Raw genomic sequence first — 18,990 nt, forward strand, 5'->3', positions numbered from 1 at the left:
GCCAGCCAATTTGGTCTGCTTATATCGATACAAAAGCAGCTTAAATCAATCTTTGCTTAAGGATTTCAATACCAAAAAAGAACACGGCGAACGGCTGCTTCCAGTCAACTTTATTTTTCACACTTCCACCACCAGAGCGCAGCACACACACCGATTCCCGCACTTCCTGGTTCACAGGTCATGCTCAACCCGCCCCACATAGCTGGCCAAACACATGCCTGCAACAGAAGAACCAACTGACATAGCATACACACCTATTCCAACGAAGACACAAGCGTACAAATACATGTATTTAATTGTGTTGTATTCAGATATCTTTTTTATCGCTTGCAATAATCACTGTTTTTCATATGTACATGCTGGCGTTCGTGGTTTCTCTCGTGTGTATAGATTCTATACACACGAGAGAAACCACGAACGCAGTTGGTTCTTCTGTTCTGTTGGTTCTTATTGCCCACTTTTAATGCAGTTCGGCGCAGGATCGGATATATCGACAGTCCGGTTATATCGATATTTTTTCCGACTCCCGACAATATCGATATAACGAGACTTTACTGTACTTCTCTACAAGAGAGGAGAAATATGATCTCAGGGAATAACTAAATTTGAAACACTTATATGCTAGGACTACGTTAAAAAGCCATAGCATTTCAGTATGTGGAATCAAACTATGGAATGGATTGAGTAAGGAACTCAAACAATGCACAACGATGAGCCAATTCAAGAAACAATTCAAGCAGTTGATGTTTGCTAAATACAAGGATGAAGAGTCTTGAACCAGTCATGATGTGCTATATATATCACTATATTGACACTTACTATGGTACCCATTATGGCATTGGATGCTCATATCACCTCATACTTGACAAAAATACGTGACAAAAATAAAAAAAAAAATAAAAAAAAAACTATATTAGGAAAGCAGGAAGTGAACAAATGTAACAGTTACTGATTGTAAAAGTACCAGGTGGAGGGGTAGGATTTAATAAGCTTTGCTTCTTCCTACTCTTTTTGGACATGTGGAACTGTGAACTGATTATGTGATGCATTCAATTGTAATCTGATGCATGTTCAAATGAAATAAAACCATTACCATTACCAAACTCATCCCCTTTTGTCTCCACAGTTCCCAGCGAACCTCCACAGAATGTACGAGCCATCTCGGTGACTTCGGACGAGGCGGTGATCACATGGGCGGAGCCTCCACGGCTGACGCTGCACGGTGTGCTGAAAGGCTACCGGGTTGTGTTTTGGTCCCTCTTCCCCGACGGAGGTGGGTGCTGTGGGGGCCGGGCCCAATGGCCAATGCAGAGTAATTATCATCTATCTCATTCTAAACTTCACCAGTCCTCTCACCTCATTGTCAGCGTGCTGTGCCAGTATATGTTGACGCGTATCTCATAAAGCACTTCCTATTTCTGTGTATTTTTGATGTGTTTAACTGTAGTTAACTGTGTTTGTGTCTGTGCTTGTTCGATTAGCAGTATTGAATGTTGGGAAACTGGCAATTGTATTTTTTCATACAGTGGAACCTCGGTTTTCACCACTATGTAATCCGTTCCAAAAGGTCAGATGAAAACGAAACATACTTACTTTCACATAACTAATATAAATCCAATTAATCTAACACAAAACACATTTTATAGAGAATAATTATATGTTTACATGCAGAAAACAGAGTGAATATACATGACAAATAAAATGAATAAATGAACATTTATTGTGACTTTGACCTTTAAGTGTAGGGGATGGAAGAGCCACCAGTCTGTTACAAATGCAACTTTAAAGAGTTTAAACTAGGGTTGGGCAGTATTTTGTATATACCGGTATAGATTCTTCTTATGATACGAAAATGATATGAAATTATATGAAAATATATTGGTATAAATGATAATGACGAGTTGATACATACAGTAAAGTCTCGTTATATCGATATCGGTTAAAACGAATTACTACTTATTACGATACTATTTTCATTTCCCGGCAAATTTCTAGTCTTTTATGATATAATTAGTTCCGTTAGTACGATACCCGGTTATTATGATAATCCGGTTACTACGATGCCCTTTTCATCTCCCGCCAGCCAATTTGGTCTGCTTATATCGATACAAAAGCAGCTTAAATCAATCTTTGCTTAAGGATTTCAATACCAAAAAAGAACACGGCGAACGGCTGCTTCCAGTCAACCTTATTTTTCACACTTAATAATAACCGTGTATCGTACTAACGGAGCTAATTATATCATAAAAGACTAGAAATTTGCCGGGAAATGAAAATAGTATCGTAATAAGTAGTAATTCGTTTTAACCGATATCGATATAACGAGACTTTACTGTACATACTAAAACCAAGATGTACCGTATTTGTGGCACCAATGTTCGGTGAAAACGGAATCCTACAAAAACTGATGTTCCACTGTACTATAAATATTGTACATGCAGTAGTACCGCAATATATGGTCTAGTTGCGATTTGCTTAAGTTGTTTGTTGGTGTCTGGTGATTTATGTTTTCATAGATATGGCCAATCCCTAAGGAAAATACAGTCACGGTTCTAATGATCATTTCGGGACTGTCCGCCCTTATTTTCCTTAGAGTCGGGAGAGATGCAGAACATCACCACCACACGTGAACAGGTGGAGTTACGTGGACTAGAGAAGTTCACCAACTACAGTGTTCAGGTCCTTGCCTACACCCAAGCTGGCGATGGGGTCCGCAGCAACATCCTGTACATCCAAACTCACGAAGATCGTGAGTATGCACTCAAGAAATTGTCTGAAAGGAAGAATTTATGGAGTACAAAAGATCGGGGAGTCGATAAATGGGTGCTGGGTGTATCTCAAGCCCGTGACAAAATCTTATTTATGCTACGAAGCTCCATTAGCGGTGCTAATGAGAATTAAGAGGCTTTGGGTACACGGCTCAAAGCTGAGTGAGGCCTGGTGGGAGAAGCTGGGGGGAGGGGGGGGCTGCTCTCTCTCGCACAGCATATAGCGCGTAGGAGTCAACCATCATCCCCAGCCCACATCCAGCCTTCTTGCCATAGGCAGAGGGATTAACTCTTCTTGGATTAGAAAGAATTAATTTTGTGCTTACACCATTGGAGGCGGGATTACAGTCAGATCCATGTCTCTTTATAAAGGAGGGGTCTTTGGGTGGCAAACATGATGCAATGGAGATAAGATGAATAGAAACATCAATTGCCCCTTTATCAATGCAATAGATCATAATAGTGAAGGTGGCTCTGTTTCCTTTGTACCATTATGCCGCGCCTCTTGACACAGGCCAAGCTGGTTGCACTGCAGGCTGTTTGTCTGGGCAGATTTCGGGCACCAGATGGGACTTGAACCCCGCCACACCCTTTTTCCGCTGCCACTCCCACTATGCGGTTTTATAGAGGTTCGTTTATGATAATGATGAGTGCTCCCCCACAATCACCCACCCTCTCACTTCCCGAGGATCTGCATATTCCCTTCACTCTTGCCTCTCTTGTCGAAGCTCCCCTGCTCCACTACATAGTACAGTAAAGTCTCGTTATATCGATATCGGTTAAAACGAATTACTACTTATTACGATACTATTTTCATTTCCTGGCAAATTTCTAGTCTTTTATGATATAATTAGCTCCGTTAGTACGATACCTGGTTATTATGATAATCCGGTTACTACGATGCCCTTTTCATCTCCCGCCAGCCAATTTGGTCTGCTTATATCGATACAAAAGCAGCTTAAATCAATCTTTGCTTAAGGATTTCGATACCAAAAAAGAACACGGCAAACGGCTGCTTCCAGTCAACTTTATTTTTCACACTTCCACCACCAGAGTGCAGCACACACAGCGGAAAACACCCGTCCCTCGCGCCTACCCCTCCGGGTGGCAACACCTTCCCTATCGATAGTTCCGGGGTGAATTATGTCCCGGTAACCGGTAATCACTACAGCGTAAGTTTATTTTTATTTACTGTAGTACAAAATTTATTGTAGTACAAAAGCATGCTAGATACGCAATCCATGAACTCAAGGAGAAAATTACATGCCATATCAAAGATCCGCCCACTTTTAATGCAGTTCGGCGTAGGATCGGATATATGGATAGTCCGGTTATATCGGTATTTTTTCCAACTCCTGAGAATATCGATATAACGAGACTTTACTGTATTTGAGAACTGAGGCATTGACTGAATGACGAGATCAGGGGGTCCTTACATTTTGCTAAAAAAAGGAATGATGGATTTACCAAGGCTTGGTATTACACTGCAGTGCCTGAGATGAGGCCCACTATCAGATACAGCTAATATTTATGTCGGGAATTGAATAGTTTGGACGCTGTGAAATCCACACTGTATAGCCGAGGACACAAAAGCCTTATTGTGAACCTCTCATGCCATGCAGCGCCCTGCTGTGTGTACTCTAAAGTGAGCATGCATTTTAAACTCTCCTTGAGGCTTTAGCTTGATTACTTACAATGGAGCGTATTAAGTGGCATCCAGTGTCAAGCTGAAGTGGCTGACAGAGGATCAGACACTCGTGTCTAATCTGTTTGTGGGTCTGCGAGTTAGGAGAATGCTGGTTGTCACGGTATCAGAACTGCTGACCAATGTCTGAATGAACATATGTCACCACTGGCCATGCCAACGCACTTCTTTCAAAGTCCTCCCGGAGCGGCTTAGTGCAGGATAAGACTGGAAATCTGTAAACAAGCCTGATCACTTTAATAGCGATCCAACACTTGGTGTGGGACGGATGCAGCGCGACAAAAACACCAATGTACAAAACATGCCTGACCTTCTAATTTGTATGTTTATTTTCTATAGTTCCCGGCCCACCGGCTGGCATCAAGGCAGTTCCCTCCTCACTGAGTAGTGTCGTGGTGTCCTGGTTGCCCCCCCACAAACCAAATGGTGTCATCCGCAAGTACACCATTTACTGCTCTAGTCCAGGGTCCGGACAGCCGGTAAGCATGTCTGCTCTTTGTGGGCTGATTCAAACATTATTAACCATGCATGTCTGCTAGTTTCGGCCATTATTGGTTAACAATAAATGGTTTCATAGTGTATCAGTATCAATTTTTCTGCCGATAATGATATCGGCATGCAAGCCGGATTGTGTTGCTCTATACAGCAATAAGCTTACTAGTTCAATATCTGTTAATTTCTGAATATTTTGTTTTGCCTTTGGATTGTAGTATCTCACCTCAAGAGTGTCACAGGTGTGCTGGAGCCTATCCCAGCTGTCTTTGGGCACGAGGCAGAGCTGTGTGGCCACCGTGCAGCCTGCTTTTTACTTTTTAAAATTTAAATTAAATTGGATTGTCATTTTTTTAATTCATTAATCTGTCTTACTTGTTGGGAGTAGAAGAACACATTATATTAGTTGACTATTGGTGATGATTTTTAGTGTTTTTAATTTTGAAATAAATATGACTGTATTTTAAAATGCGTCCAGTGGCATCGCAATCAAACAAGCGTGTTGATTCATTACACGACATTACTTTGTTGGAAGAGCTGCTGCCAATATCGGTATACAGTAAAGTCTCGTTATATCGATATCGGTTAAAACGAATTACTACTTATTACGATACTATATTCATTTCCCGGCAAATTTCTAGTCTTTTATGATATAATTAGCTCCGTTAGTACGATACCCGGGTATTATGATAATCCGGTTACTACGATGCCCTTTTCATCTCCCGCCAGCCAATTTGGTCTGCTTATATCGATACAAAAGCAGCTTAAATCAATCTTTGCTTAAGGATTTCAATACCAAAAAAGAACACGGCGAACGGCTGCTTCCAGTCAACTTTATTTTTCACACTTCCACCACCAGAGTGCAGCACACACAGCGGAAAACACCCGTCCCTCGCGCCTACCCCTCCGGGTGGCAACACCTTCCCTATCGATAGTTCCGGGATGAATTATGTCCCGGTAACCGGTAATCACTACAGCGTAAGTTTATTTTTATTTACTGTAGTACAAAATGTATTGTAGTACAAAAGCATGCTAGATACGCAATCCATGAACTCAAGGAGAAAATTACATGCCATATCAAAGATCCGCCCACTTTTAATGCAGTTCGGCGCAGGATCGGATATATGGATAGTCCGGTTATATCGGTATTTTTTCCGACTCCCGAGAATATCGATATAACAAGACTTTACTGTATGTTGATATCTTTATTGGTAAGTGCCGTATTATATCGGCTATCGGTAAAAAAATAACAATATTTACAATTTCTATTATTAACTGAGCCCGTGTGCACAAATGTGTGTTTGTATGTGTCTTTTTTTTTTTTTGTCACTCTTTCACTCTGTTTGCGCCATCGCCTTATTGCCTGTCCTCCCAGATGAACAGATGAGGTTGTCTTGGCAACGTGATGAGACGTAGATATGCAAATGAGGCAGGGAACAAGCTCACACATGCACACTGCCGCATCAGAGAGCCACACAGACATCACATTTCAGCCATTTGCTATTTATACACCCGTGTGTGGCATTTCACTTTTTGGTTATATCATGTGCACACAAGCGGCATCGCGCAGTGAATTCTGATATCTTCCCCCTTTTGTTGTTATTCCAAAATGCTCCTCAATTTCTGTGCATGAGTGCCATGTAAATGAGCACGGGCTGGGAGACGGGGAGGGAGGGGAGGCTGAAAGAAAGACACCATTAGAGGTAGGCACAGGCTGAGGGGAAACGGGGGGGGGGGGTGACAGACGGGCAGGGAAGGAGGGAGGAGCAGAGGAGGGTATCAGTCACATCGAGATGAGAGTGCTTTTGTCCGTCTTTTCATTATCTCCCTGTATCACTCCCTGGATCACCACAACACTGCCGCTATTCTGGTGGAATGTTCGCACCCCCTTCCACACACTCGCACACGTCCTCCCTCCCTCGGCCCCTCCATCCTCTCCACCGATTTAGACAGAGAGGGAAAGGGGAAAGCAAATGCTGAAGGAGCCTGAAGATGAGCGCTAAAAAGATGAACAGATTAAAGACACAGAACGGGAGATAGACTTGATAGAATGCTGTGGTTTTGGACAAAAATCACAAATTTATCAAAAATCACAATATTTACTAATAATACATCCTTAGTACTGTATTCAGCCATTTTTTTAACCGACAGTAGGCATGATTTAATGGGATCATATTACATTTTACATGTTTTCTTCATCCAATCATAATTCTTTATCATAGATCAATTTTGAGCGATGATTTGGTCTCCAATGTTTGATTACTGTTGTTTTATTTTTATTGACTTGAAAAATAATTATAAAAGAATGATAAATATAAAATCCCATAGTACTGAATGAATATTTCATTCTTGGAAGGCCAAATGAAGGATCATTTCTTTTGAAGTACTCTCAAGGTCATTTTTGTAAATGTGGCAAAGCGTACTAATAATTTGAAAAGGTGTGAAAGGTTTGTTATAAAAACAGAAACGTACAAAAACCGAGGCAATTTTTACCAGAGGAAACAATATAAACCCAATTAATCCGTTCCAGACACCCAAATATATATTGCGCAAAAATAAATCTCATAGAGAATAATTGTAGAAAACAATGTGAAATAATTACGGTCACCAATGGTGATATTGAATTTAACAGTATTTCTCACGTTCTTTATCAAATTGCTGGCTACTTTCTTTGGCCCCGTGGTGCGTTATTTAGCAGTTGCACTCAATTAAAAATCGGCTGTGTGTACGGTACTTATTTTTGACAACCGAGACAGTGTACGAAAAATGAGGCGAATTTTGACGAAAAACTGTGGCGTAGAAAAACAACCATAAAAACCTTGAACACTGAGAGGATCTGTCCTTTATTTAACAGAACATAAAAAAAACGGTAGAAAAATGAATGAATGAATGAATAAACTATACGTGAAAATATGATGATCAGCACAAAAAGATTAGACGTCTCTCCATATTAAATAATGTAGGACAGTAAAAAGGCTTGTTTCCCGGCAAATGTTTTACTGCAATCCAGATTTGAAGGATGTCATTTTGAGCGGTCCACTGCGAGTGTATGTCCGACAGAAGTGTAATCAATCCATCAAAATGTCAGCTAACAGAAGACTCGTACTCACGTCCTCAGGCACCCAGCGAGTACGAGGCCAACCCGGAGATGCTCTTCTACCACATCACACACCTGAGCCGAGGCAAACAATACCACATATGGGCCGCAGCCGTGACGACCGCCGGCCGGGGCAACATGAGTTCAAAGGTCATTGTGGAGCCAGCCGGGAAAGGTGAGTCACGAGGACGGCGGGCCTTGTAAAAGGTTATGAGGCGTAGCGCTTTAAAAGATGGCTATTAAACAGCAACATGATCTGTTCACACATCGCTTTCATCACTCGCCGCCCTCCTTGCTCTGTCTGCGCTCTTCGCTATTGATTGACAGCCGTAGTATTGATTGAGTGCCAGCTATGTTGCTGTTGTTAATTATGTGGTGATGAACAGGGCCTATCTAGTAAAATGACCCATGGGGAGAGAGGGAGCAGGCAGGAATCAATAGAGGGGAGGATCTATGTGTGGAAGATAGACTAGAGAAACTAGGAGGTCAAAGGAGGGGCTCAGCGGTGAATAAAGGCCTTCCTTGCAGACAAACTGGGCCGCTTGTATAGTAAACAAAAGATGGGGGTTATGACACCCGGAAGGATAAAAGATTCTGGAACAGTTTTTCTTCAGTTGCCTTTGTGTCATCCTCCACAGTCCCAGCCAAAATCTTGTCCTTTGGGGGAACGGTGACCACACCCTGGAAGAAGGAAGTACGTCTGCCCTGCAAGTCAGTGGGAGAGCCGGCACCGACCATCAAATGGACAAAAGACAGGTCAGAGTTGATTATATACCAAGGGTGGGCACATAATAATAATAATAATTATTATTATTATTATTAGATTATTATTAGATTATTATAATAATTATTAGAACTATTATGATTATTATATTAATGCTAATTATTATATTAATTATATATAATATTGTTATATTTGCATATTTTACATAATAATAATATAGTAATTATTATTTTAATTTTATTGTAATTATTATAATATTTTATTATTTTTAAAATATTTAAATATAAATATAAAATAATAAATAATAATAGCAGATTGCATGACAATTTTACAGATACAATAATACCAGGTGGACTGTTACGTGTAAAATATATAGTCTGCCCCCCCCCCCCCCCCCCCCCGTAAATTTTGTCATATCAATGCGAGTCAAAAAGTTTGCCCACCCCTGTTATATACAGTCAAACCTCGGTTTTAGTACACCCCGGTTTTTCAGCTAGGAGACCCAAGTTCGATTCCACCCTCGGCCATCTCTGTGTGGAGTTTGCGTGTTCTCCTCATGGATTGTCTCTTGGGACTCCGGTTTCCTCCCACATTCCAAAAACATGCCAGGTTAATTGGTGACTCCAAATTGTCCATAGGTATGAATGTGAGTGTGAATGGTTGTTTGTCTATATGTGCCCTGTGATTGGCTGGCGACCAGTCCAGGGTGTACCCCGCCTCTCACCCGAAGACAGCTGGCTTAGGCTCAAGCACCCCCACGACTCTCGTGAGGACAAGCAATAGAAAATGAATGCATGAATGCTAAATAACCTGCCATGGGGCCAAACAAAATGTGTGTGCCAGGGTGAGAAACACTATGAAAGTTCTATGTAAAATATATTTTTTCATCACATTTTTGATATCTGGAACATTTCTACAGGAAAAGTTGCCTAATTTTTCACAAACATTGACAAAGATGTCCCATAAGAATATGAAATGTTAGCCTTTCCATGTTAATTAATATTTCACGTTATACATTTCCACCTACTATAGAAGGTTAAGATCATTATGTAATTTGCTACACAATTTGATGGGAAAATTCTACAAAGTAGACCTCCAAATAAACTACCAATCAATAACCCCCCCCCCCCACAGCAATGGAAGTGAACGTCCTTGGGAAAGCTTCCACCTTGAGAATGATGTTAACATCTGTAATGTGTCTCTTGCCAGTGAGGACTCGGCCATTCCAGTGACAGCTGACAGTCAGCGGCAGATCTTATCAAACGGCACACTCGTACTGCGCTTAGTCAAAGCAGAAGATTCGGGGTACTACACATGCACGGCGACAAACACCCTTGGATTTGACACCATTATAGTCAATCTGGTAGTTCAAGGTAAAAGCAAACAGAAGACACCACACAAACTGTTTCTATGTTATTTTTTTTCTTCGTTTGTAAAGTCACTGTATGTCCGTGTGTTTCCACGCAGTTCCTCCAGACCAACCCCGTCTGACGGTCTCCACCACTTCCACCTCCTCCATCACACTGGCTTGGATCCCAGGGGACAATGGTGGAAGTTCCATTAGAGGTACACATCATCATGAAATACCTATCCTGTGCATGACAAATTGTTTACATTGCCTTAACTTGTGCTGCATATGAGCTGCAGACTCAATGCAGCTGACTGCTGCCACCTGGTGGTTACAAAATGTAAATATTTGATTTGCTCATTGGCTTCAAGCACATGTAATCTAACTCAAATGTGTGCTTGCAGGATTCGTACTGCAGTATTCGGTGGACAACACAGAAGAGTGGCGGGATGTGCTTATCAGCTCCAGTGAGCGTTCTTTCAGGTTGGACAATCTACGCTGCGGAACGTGGTACAAGGTCAAGTTGGCGGCAAAAAACAGTGTGGGCTCAGGGCGTATCAGCGAGATCATTGAAGCTAAAACTCATGGCAGAGGTAAGCACCGGTCGCGTGGAATGTAAATATTGCGAGCATCCGATACTGATACCTGAATTTGGATCCCTGATGACGATACAATTCTGCTACCGGAGCTCTGTCGCCTTTAATATGCAACCACAACAAGGGTGTACCCCGCCTCTCGCCCGAAGACAGCTGGGATCGGCTCCAGCATGCCCGCGACGCTCGTGAGGATAAGCGGGATAGAAAATGGATGGATGGACATTGTGCTCACTTCCTGTGTGAAAATGAAAGAAGGTCCACCTATCTATACCGCTCTATACTGCTTATCCACATTAGAGTCGCTGGGGTATGCTGGAGCCTATCCCAGCTGATTTTGGGTGAGAGGGCGGCGTAAACCCTGGACTGGTTGCCAGCCAATGGCAGGCCACATATAGACAACCAATCACACTCACATAAAGAAAGGAAGGTGTTAAAAATAAATGAGCTAAAATAATGACACTATAAAAGGAAGAAATTAATATTTTTAAATGTAATAAACTAAGAGGTAAATAATAATTTCTTCTGCATATAAATTGAGCAATAACGTTTCAAGTTTTTATATTGTTAAATTTGGCACCATCTTGTTCATTTCCACAGAGCCCGTGTTCAACAAGGACCAGCCCCTACTCATGCACATCAACTCCACCCACGCGGGCCTCAACCTACAGGGCTGGACCAGCGGCGGCTGCCCGATCACTGACCTGATGCTGGAGTTCAGGCCCAAAGGCACCTGGGCCTGGCAGAGCTTGAAGGCCAACTCCACCACTCAGCTCTTCCTTAGTGAGCTGCGGGAAGCAACATGGTATGAGCTGAAAATGAAGGCCTGCAACAGTGCTGGCTGCGGCAACCAGAGCTCCCAGTTTGCCACCACCGACTACGATGGAAGTAAGGGGATTTCGCATTTCTCGTCACCCAACATTTCACATCATGTAATGTGATCTCAAATAAATTCTTCCATTGCCGATAGGTACAATTCCCCCCATTAAATCTGCCCGTGGGGAGGGTGATGATGTCAAAAAGCTGTTCTCCATCGGCTCGCCAGTCATCCTGGTCACCATTGGTGTTGCTTTACTCTTCATTATCCGCAAGAAACGCAAAGAAAAGAGGCTGAAACGCCTGAGAGGTGAGATGACGGAGTCTGAGAATTGCTAACAGCACTTACCTAATACTGTATGATTATGTTGTCACACAGATGCAAAGAGCCTGGCCGAGATGCTCATCAGGTGAGAACTCTTATATCACCTTTCACGGTGACTAAACGTGCAAAAACGCAAAGATTGATAAAACCACTTATGGTCATGTGTGCAGCAAGAACAATCGTAGCATCGACACCCCTGTGAAAGGCCCTCCTCAAGGTCCAAGGCTCCACATTGACATCCCTCGAGTTCAGCTGCTCATCGAAGACAAGGAAGGCATCAAACAGATAGGTTTGTAATTATTGCTATTTTTCAAATTTGCTTTCAAACAGATCAAATCCAAACAATAACCTGTTACCCAAAAAACACAATACAATTCTTCTAAACAACGCAAAAAACCTTCAGCATACTGTATCAGTATGTGGAAACAGATTTAGTAAAGAGTGTGAATGGTTGTTTGTCTATATGTGCCCTGTGATTGGCTGCCGACCAGTCCAGGGTGTACCCCGCTTCTCATCCGAAGACAGCTGGGGTAGACTCCAGCACCCCCACGACCCACATGAGGATAAGCAGCATAGAAAATGAATGAATGAATGAATTTAGCAAAGAACTCACTAAAATGCAGTAAATGAGTGATTTAAAGAAACAGTACAAGTAGTACAAAGTACAAGAAGCCGTGAACCACTGTGTCCATCCTACACAATGTCTAACCACTCTTGCACTTACTACAGTAAAGTCTCGTTATATCGATATTCTCGGGAGTCGGAAAAAATATCGATATAACCGGACTATCGATATATCCGATCCTGCGCCGAACTGCATTAAAAGTGGGCAATAACTCTCGACATTGTTCTATACACACGAGAGAAATCACGAACGCCAGCATGTACATATGAAAAACAGTGATTATTGCAGGCGATAAAAAGATATCTGAATACAACACAATTAAATACATGTATTTGTACGCTTGTGTCTTCGTTGGAATAGGTGTGTATGCTATGTCAGTTGGTTCTTCATCCTCATCATCCTCGTCATCCTCGTCATGAAAACACTAAGTCTATTCACTGAATCTTCCCTCTAAATTATACAAATATTTACTCCTTTACTTCAAAAGATTGTTTAATAGTTACCTCATATTAATTACCTGTAATCCTCTAATTACCGTCCGTCGGTGGAAAAGCTGAAACGGTGTTAGTCGAAAATCAAACAATACGCCGTTTACAGATTTCGCTAATGGTGGTATTGAAATCCTTAAGCAAAGATTGATTTAAGCTGCTTTTGTATCGATATAAGCAGACCAAATTGGCTGGCGGGAAATGAAAAGGGCATCGTAGTAACCGGATTATCGTAATAACCGGGTGTCGTACTAACCGGAACTAATTATATCATAAAAGACTAGAAATTTGCCGGGAAATGAAAATAGTATCATAATAAGCAGTACTATCGATATAACCGATATCGATATAACGAGACTTTACTGTACTATCTTCTTGAAGTATTACATTGTTTGTACTGACTGTTATATCATTTAGTATTTACAGTGATAGCAAACCTTGACTCCTATTATAACCTTGCCACATTATTATATTACCTGATCATTTTCCTATATATTTAAAAATTGTCAAAGAGTGCATTTGGAATACAGGAAGTGAATGTATTGCAATTGATGTGAAATTAAATAAGCTTTGGTTCTTCTTACTCCTTTTTGGGCATGTGGAATACACTAGAATAAATAAAATAATACATTAATAAATAGAAATTAATAAAAAAATATATATATAATGACAAGTAAACAGACTAGAATAACTAATAATAATGATGCCGGTAATGATGGAGGAATAAATAATACATAAATAGAGTCAAATAATTAAAAGAGTAGAATAAATAATACAAATAATAATAATCGAGTATAGTAAATAATTACAGGGTAGAATAAATAATTAGAGTTGAAAAAATGCGTACAGTCATGACGTAAATGATAATTTCATGCGGTCTTTACAGGAGAAGACAAGGCAGCGGTGCCAGTGACAGACACCGAGTTCAGCCAGTCGGTGAATCCACAGAACTTCTGCACAGGCGTATCTCTTCACCATCAAGCCCTCATTCAGAATTCCGGCCCTTTGATTGACATGTCAGACATCCGACCTGGTACAAGTAAGTTATGAATAACAATGTGTCCCACACATTCTTTAAAAAAAAAAAAAAAAAACTACAGCTGTTCTCTGAGCATCTGGACTGTCTCTCAGACCCTGTTTCTAGGAAGAGCATCAAATCAGCTCACAGCTCCAGAAACAGATACTCCAGCCAGTGGACCCTGAGCCGACCCAGTCAGAGCCAGTCCACAGCCTCCGCACGAACTCTGACCTCAGACTGGCGCACCATGGGCTCTCACGGCATCACTGCCACTGAGAGTGACAGCTACAGCGCCAGCCTGTCCCAAGACACAGGTGAGGCGCATTGAGACACTTTTAACACAAACACACACTGTTTATCACTTGACGCCAAGCACCATTTTTCTATGTTGACAGATAAGGGACGCAACAGCATGGTGTCTACAGAGAGCGCCTCGTCCACCTACGAGGAGCTGGCAAGGGCGTACGAGCACGCCAAGCTGGAGGAGCACCTGCAACATGCCAAATTTACCATCACCGAGTGTTTCATCTCGGACAGCTCCTCCGACCAAATGACCACAGGCACAAATGACCCAGCCGACAGCATGACCTCCCTCAGCACGCCGTCGGAGCCTGGCATCTGCCGCTTCACGGCCTCACCGCCCAAACCACAGGACTACGACCGTGGTAAAAACGTGGCTGTGCCCATTCCTCACCGCGCAAACAAAAGTAAGTAATAATCAGTTTTGGTAGGTAGACAAAAACCTACACTGATTATGTATCATTATGATTAGGAATAGTTATGAATGGCTGCACAGTGGAATAGTGGAGAATAAAATAGAAAATAAGCTGCATGGCGCTCAAGTGGTTAGCGCCCAGGCCACACATCCAGGAGACCCGAGTTCAATTCCACCCTCAGACATCTCTGTGTGGAGTTTGCATGTTCTCCACCGTGCATGCGTGGGTTTTCTCCGGGTACTCCGGTTTCCTCCCACATTCCAAAAACATGCTAGGCTAATCGGCGACTCCAAATTGTCCATAGGTATGAATGTGAGTGTGAATGGTTGTTTGTCTATATGTGCCCTGTGATTGGCTGACAACCAGTCAGCCAGGGTGTACCCCGCCTCTCGCCCGAAGACAGCTGGGATAGGCTCCAGCACCCCCCGCGACCCTCGTGAGGAAAAAGCGGTAGAAAATGAATGAATGTTTTTCATCACCTCCCTCCCCCTGACCTAATGCGTCTCTCTTAAACCATTCCCTCTGCCACGTGTGATTAAGGTTCCTACCTCTACATTACTATGATATTGTAGCAGACACTACTTGCTTATTAGAAGGAAGAAAGGAACCAAAAACAGAGTTGCTTATTGTTCTGAGTGCGTTTCCGAGTGCATGTTCTGGTAAAACAAGAATATTGGCTTTGTTTGGCTTGAAATTTGTAAAAGTAGCTCACACAAGAAAAACCCTTGGTGACCCCTGATATAGCTAGTAGTACATTTAAACAGTTACACTGCATGTATGTGGTCGGTATTGGTATCGGTATTGGACGTTTTCACTCATGGGTGATCGGGATCGGCAGCTTAAAACCCTGATCGTAACATTCCTAATAATATTACAGTAAAGTCTCGTTATATCGATATTCTCGGGAGTCGGAAAAAATACCGATATAACCGGACTATCCATATATCCGATCCTGCGCCGAACTGCATTAAAAGTGGGCGGATCTTTGATATGGCATGTAATTTTCTCCTTGAGTTCATGGATTGCGTATCTAGCATGCTTTTGTACTACAATACATTTTGTACTACAGTAAATAAAAATAAACTTACGCTGTAGTGATTACCGGTTACCGGGACATAATTCACCCCGGAACTATCGATAGGGAAGGTGTTGCCACCCGGAGGGGTAGGCGCGAGGGACGGGTGCTTTCCGCTGTGTGTGCTGCACTCTGGTGGTGGAAGTGTGAAAAATAAAGTTGACTGGAAGCAGCCGTTCGCCGTGTTCTTTTTTGGTATTGAAATCCTTAAGCAAAGATTGATTTAAGCTGCTTTTGTATCGATATAAGCAGACCAAATTGGCTGGCGGGAGATGAAAAGGGCATCGTAGTAACCGTAGTAACCAATTATCATAATAACCGTGTATCGTACTAACGGAACTAATTATATCATAAAAGACTAGAAATTTGCCGGGAAATGAAAATAGTATCGTAATAAGTAGTAATTCGTTATAACCGATATCGATATAACGAGACTTTACTGTAATAATGATACAATTGTACAAACAACTCACTTGGATTTGTAATTCCACTTCTCAGGTGAATTCTGCAACCTACCCCTTTACATGAAGACGGACCCGTTCTTCCGCAAGCAGGGGGAGCTGCACGATCCTTGCCCGGCCGTGCCGCCGCGGGAGGCGTCCATCCGCAGCCTGGCGCAGCGTGCGTATCACACGCAGGGTCGCCACAAGACTCTAGACTCTGCCAAGCAGCAGGCCGTGACGCTGGGCCACTCCGGACTGGGCAGCTTGAGTGCGAGCTCAGGCACCGCCACCTTGCCCCAGAGGACTCTCACCATGCCCAGCTCCAACGCGGCGGCCACCGCCTCCACGTCCAGCACGAGCAGCAACCCCACCAACAGCGGCAACAAGATGGGCGGCTCCAGAGACTCACTGCTGGAGAGTAGCTCCTCCGCTCTGGGCCGGCTGCAGAAACAGAGCGTGGGTGCGTACTCCAAGTCGTACACGCTGGTCTAGTCCAATCAGTGCCATCCCGCCCCTCAGCCGGCGCCACTCCAGTACCCTGCAGTCCGGGCCTCGAAGGGCACATCACCACCTTTTGCACCCAACTAAAGGTGAGCTGCCCCTTGCCCCTCTCCATAGATATGTCCTCCACGACAGAGACCCAGCTAACTTTGCTTTTTAATCCTCACATGGGACTCTAGTAAAGAACTACTAACTCCAACTAACAGTTCCAGCCGGCTGGTGCTCAGCTCCGCCCAGAGCAAATGTGAGTCCATGATGACAAGGACTCCGAATGCCCTCACCTGTCTCATTTGCGCACACACTGTCCTTCATAATTTGAGTATTACTGACAATTTGGAGGACTTTGACTTCAGTTCCTTATTCTTACTGTATCTTTTTACCCTACGTGTGTCTCCCTGATAACTTTTGGCAAACTTCCTCTGAAAACGATCTTTCTGCATAACCACCATATGAATTCATGGCAACCCAAATCAACCATCTGCAATTTCCCCTCCCCCCGAGAATGTTTGCTATAATAAAGAATGAACATATATATTTCTATGTAGGTATATTGACATCTAAGTTGAAATTATGACAAAGCATAAATGCTATGTACTACAATAGTGTAGTCCTATTTACAGAAATTTAATGACAAATTTAAGAAGAATGAGACAATCGCTCAATCAATAAAAAAAAAGATTAATAATAGAAGTTTGACTCAAGAAAGAAGTAAAAGTGTGGATGTTCTGGATGGTTAAGAAGTATTCAAGTGTCTATGGGAAAAGAAAGCTAAGCTGCTTATTGTTTATTGTTACTAATTATTATTGTATCGGGTGAATGGATCATTATTAGCACTCTGGTTGTAGGTACCGCATTTCATGAATAAAATATTGACCACCAGAATGATGACAATGACATGAAGAGATGGGATTGGAGGTGTGAACGTGATCAAATTGTCACCCAATGAATATCTTTGTCGGTGTCCCATCTGAAGTACTGTAAATGTCCCTCTAAATGTGTACATTGACACAACAAGCTACTGGAATGTCTCTCTCAAGCATCTCCGTTGTAGTGATTTGTGCTTTAGATTTATTTTCTGTGTATCCATTTGGTTGTTTAGGGGGGAGGGTGTTAGGTTATAGACGAAAGTCAAGTCATATGGCCTGTGGCTTCAACAAGTTCAGCCAAACCAAATCAGGGACTCGTAGCTCTTTTGGTCACACAAATTATTATTATATGTATATAAATAGTGGAGTGGGAATGGCTCCTATCCCCTCCCCTCCCTTTACGGATGATTCAAGTTACAAATACTGTATCCCTAGCCCTAACATATTAGATCCAGAATGGCTACCTTTTGTTGGTGTTGTTTATAGATGAAGTCTTGTACATAAAAACACAGTTTTTGTATGAAGAGCTATTTTCGTCAGAATGCTTCAGGGGGTACATCACATTGAATCCCCCAATTGCAAGAATTGAAATACTATCCAAAATACAATCTTTTACTTCAGAATGGGTAAAACACTTTTCTTTCCCTTCATTTTTTTATACTAATTTGTTGATTTTTTTTTACATTTTTTTAAAAGGTCTTTTGATGTTGTCCTTTGTCCCATTCTTTTTTTTTTTATTTATCTTTTTTTATTTTGTTGATCCTCTAAAAAAGTCATTGCATGCTTGCTTAAAAGGGAAAAACATTTGAAGGAAAAAAAAAATATATGAAAATCAAAAACTTACAAAAAAAAAATGCTGAGGGTATCCCAAACATTTGTTTGAGTTGCTTGTTATAGCAATTGCTTGTGTTCAAAAGTACATTTTCTATGAAAGCAAAAACTAAAAAGATCATTCTAACACCTTGTGCAATAAAGCTATCTTTCATACCTCATGGTTTCTGTTTGTTACAAATTATCTTATATTATATTGAAATACATGCAGACCTTCCAACATGTACAAATTTATAGTACTCACAATGCAATATGACTCTTGAATACGCCTGTATGCTCTCCATTTCAGTCAGTTTCAAGTCAAGTGCCTACAGTACAGAAAAATGAATAAATAGCAGTTTCTCTGGTATTTCAAATGGGGGGGAAGCACTGCTTTAGTGGGTCATGTAAATCCAAATCACGAAGGAAAAAGGCGACTAAGAGAAGGTTGTGTCAATCAACTCCGCAATCAACTGCTCTTGAACGTAACAGTCCACTCCCACCACAAGAGGGCGTTCTAAATCTTACACGGTCCTACATAAAGGACTTTTGATGGCTTTTACTTGTCGTCCAATGTGAC

At 42.0% G+C, this 18,990-nt stretch overlaps 1 protein-coding gene across 1 annotated transcript in view; it reads left to right on the top strand.

Moving 5' to 3' along the window:
- LOC131138615 (cell adhesion molecule DSCAML1-like) overlaps positions 1 to 18,740 on the top strand; it is a 74,494-nt gene extending 55,754 nt beyond the window's left edge. Inside the window, exons 18-33 of the mRNA XM_058087694.2 lie at positions 1,127 to 1,312; positions 2,594 to 2,749; positions 4,813 to 4,952; positions 8,084 to 8,237; positions 8,701 to 8,818; positions 9,996 to 10,159; positions 10,254 to 10,352; positions 10,539 to 10,727; positions 11,328 to 11,615; positions 11,698 to 11,853; positions 11,923 to 11,953; positions 12,039 to 12,157; positions 13,868 to 14,020; positions 14,113 to 14,313; positions 14,395 to 14,706; positions 16,289 to 18,740. Of these exons, the coding sequence (XP_057943677.2) occupies positions 1,127 to 1,312; positions 2,594 to 2,749; positions 4,813 to 4,952; positions 8,084 to 8,237; positions 8,701 to 8,818; positions 9,996 to 10,159; positions 10,254 to 10,352; positions 10,539 to 10,727; positions 11,328 to 11,615; positions 11,698 to 11,853; positions 11,923 to 11,953; positions 12,039 to 12,157; positions 13,868 to 14,020; positions 14,113 to 14,313; positions 14,395 to 14,706; positions 16,289 to 16,725 (2,903 nt within the window). The 3' untranslated portion in view covers positions 16,726 to 18,740. The remainder of the gene's footprint in view (positions 1 to 1,126; positions 1,313 to 2,593; positions 2,750 to 4,812; positions 4,953 to 8,083; positions 8,238 to 8,700; positions 8,819 to 9,995; positions 10,160 to 10,253; positions 10,353 to 10,538; positions 10,728 to 11,327; positions 11,616 to 11,697; positions 11,854 to 11,922; positions 11,954 to 12,038; positions 12,158 to 13,867; positions 14,021 to 14,112; positions 14,314 to 14,394; positions 14,707 to 16,288) is intronic.
- Positions 18,741 to 18,990: the final 250 nt, after the last annotated feature.

This window comes from Doryrhamphus excisus, linkage group LG21, assembly GCF_037039965.1.
Source record: "Doryrhamphus excisus strain RoL-2023G ecotype Guam linkage group LG21, RoL_Dexc_Guam_v1.1, whole genome shotgun sequence".
In the NCBI taxonomy this organism is placed as follows: Eukaryota; Metazoa; Chordata; class Actinopteri; order Syngnathiformes; family Syngnathidae; genus Doryrhamphus; species Doryrhamphus excisus.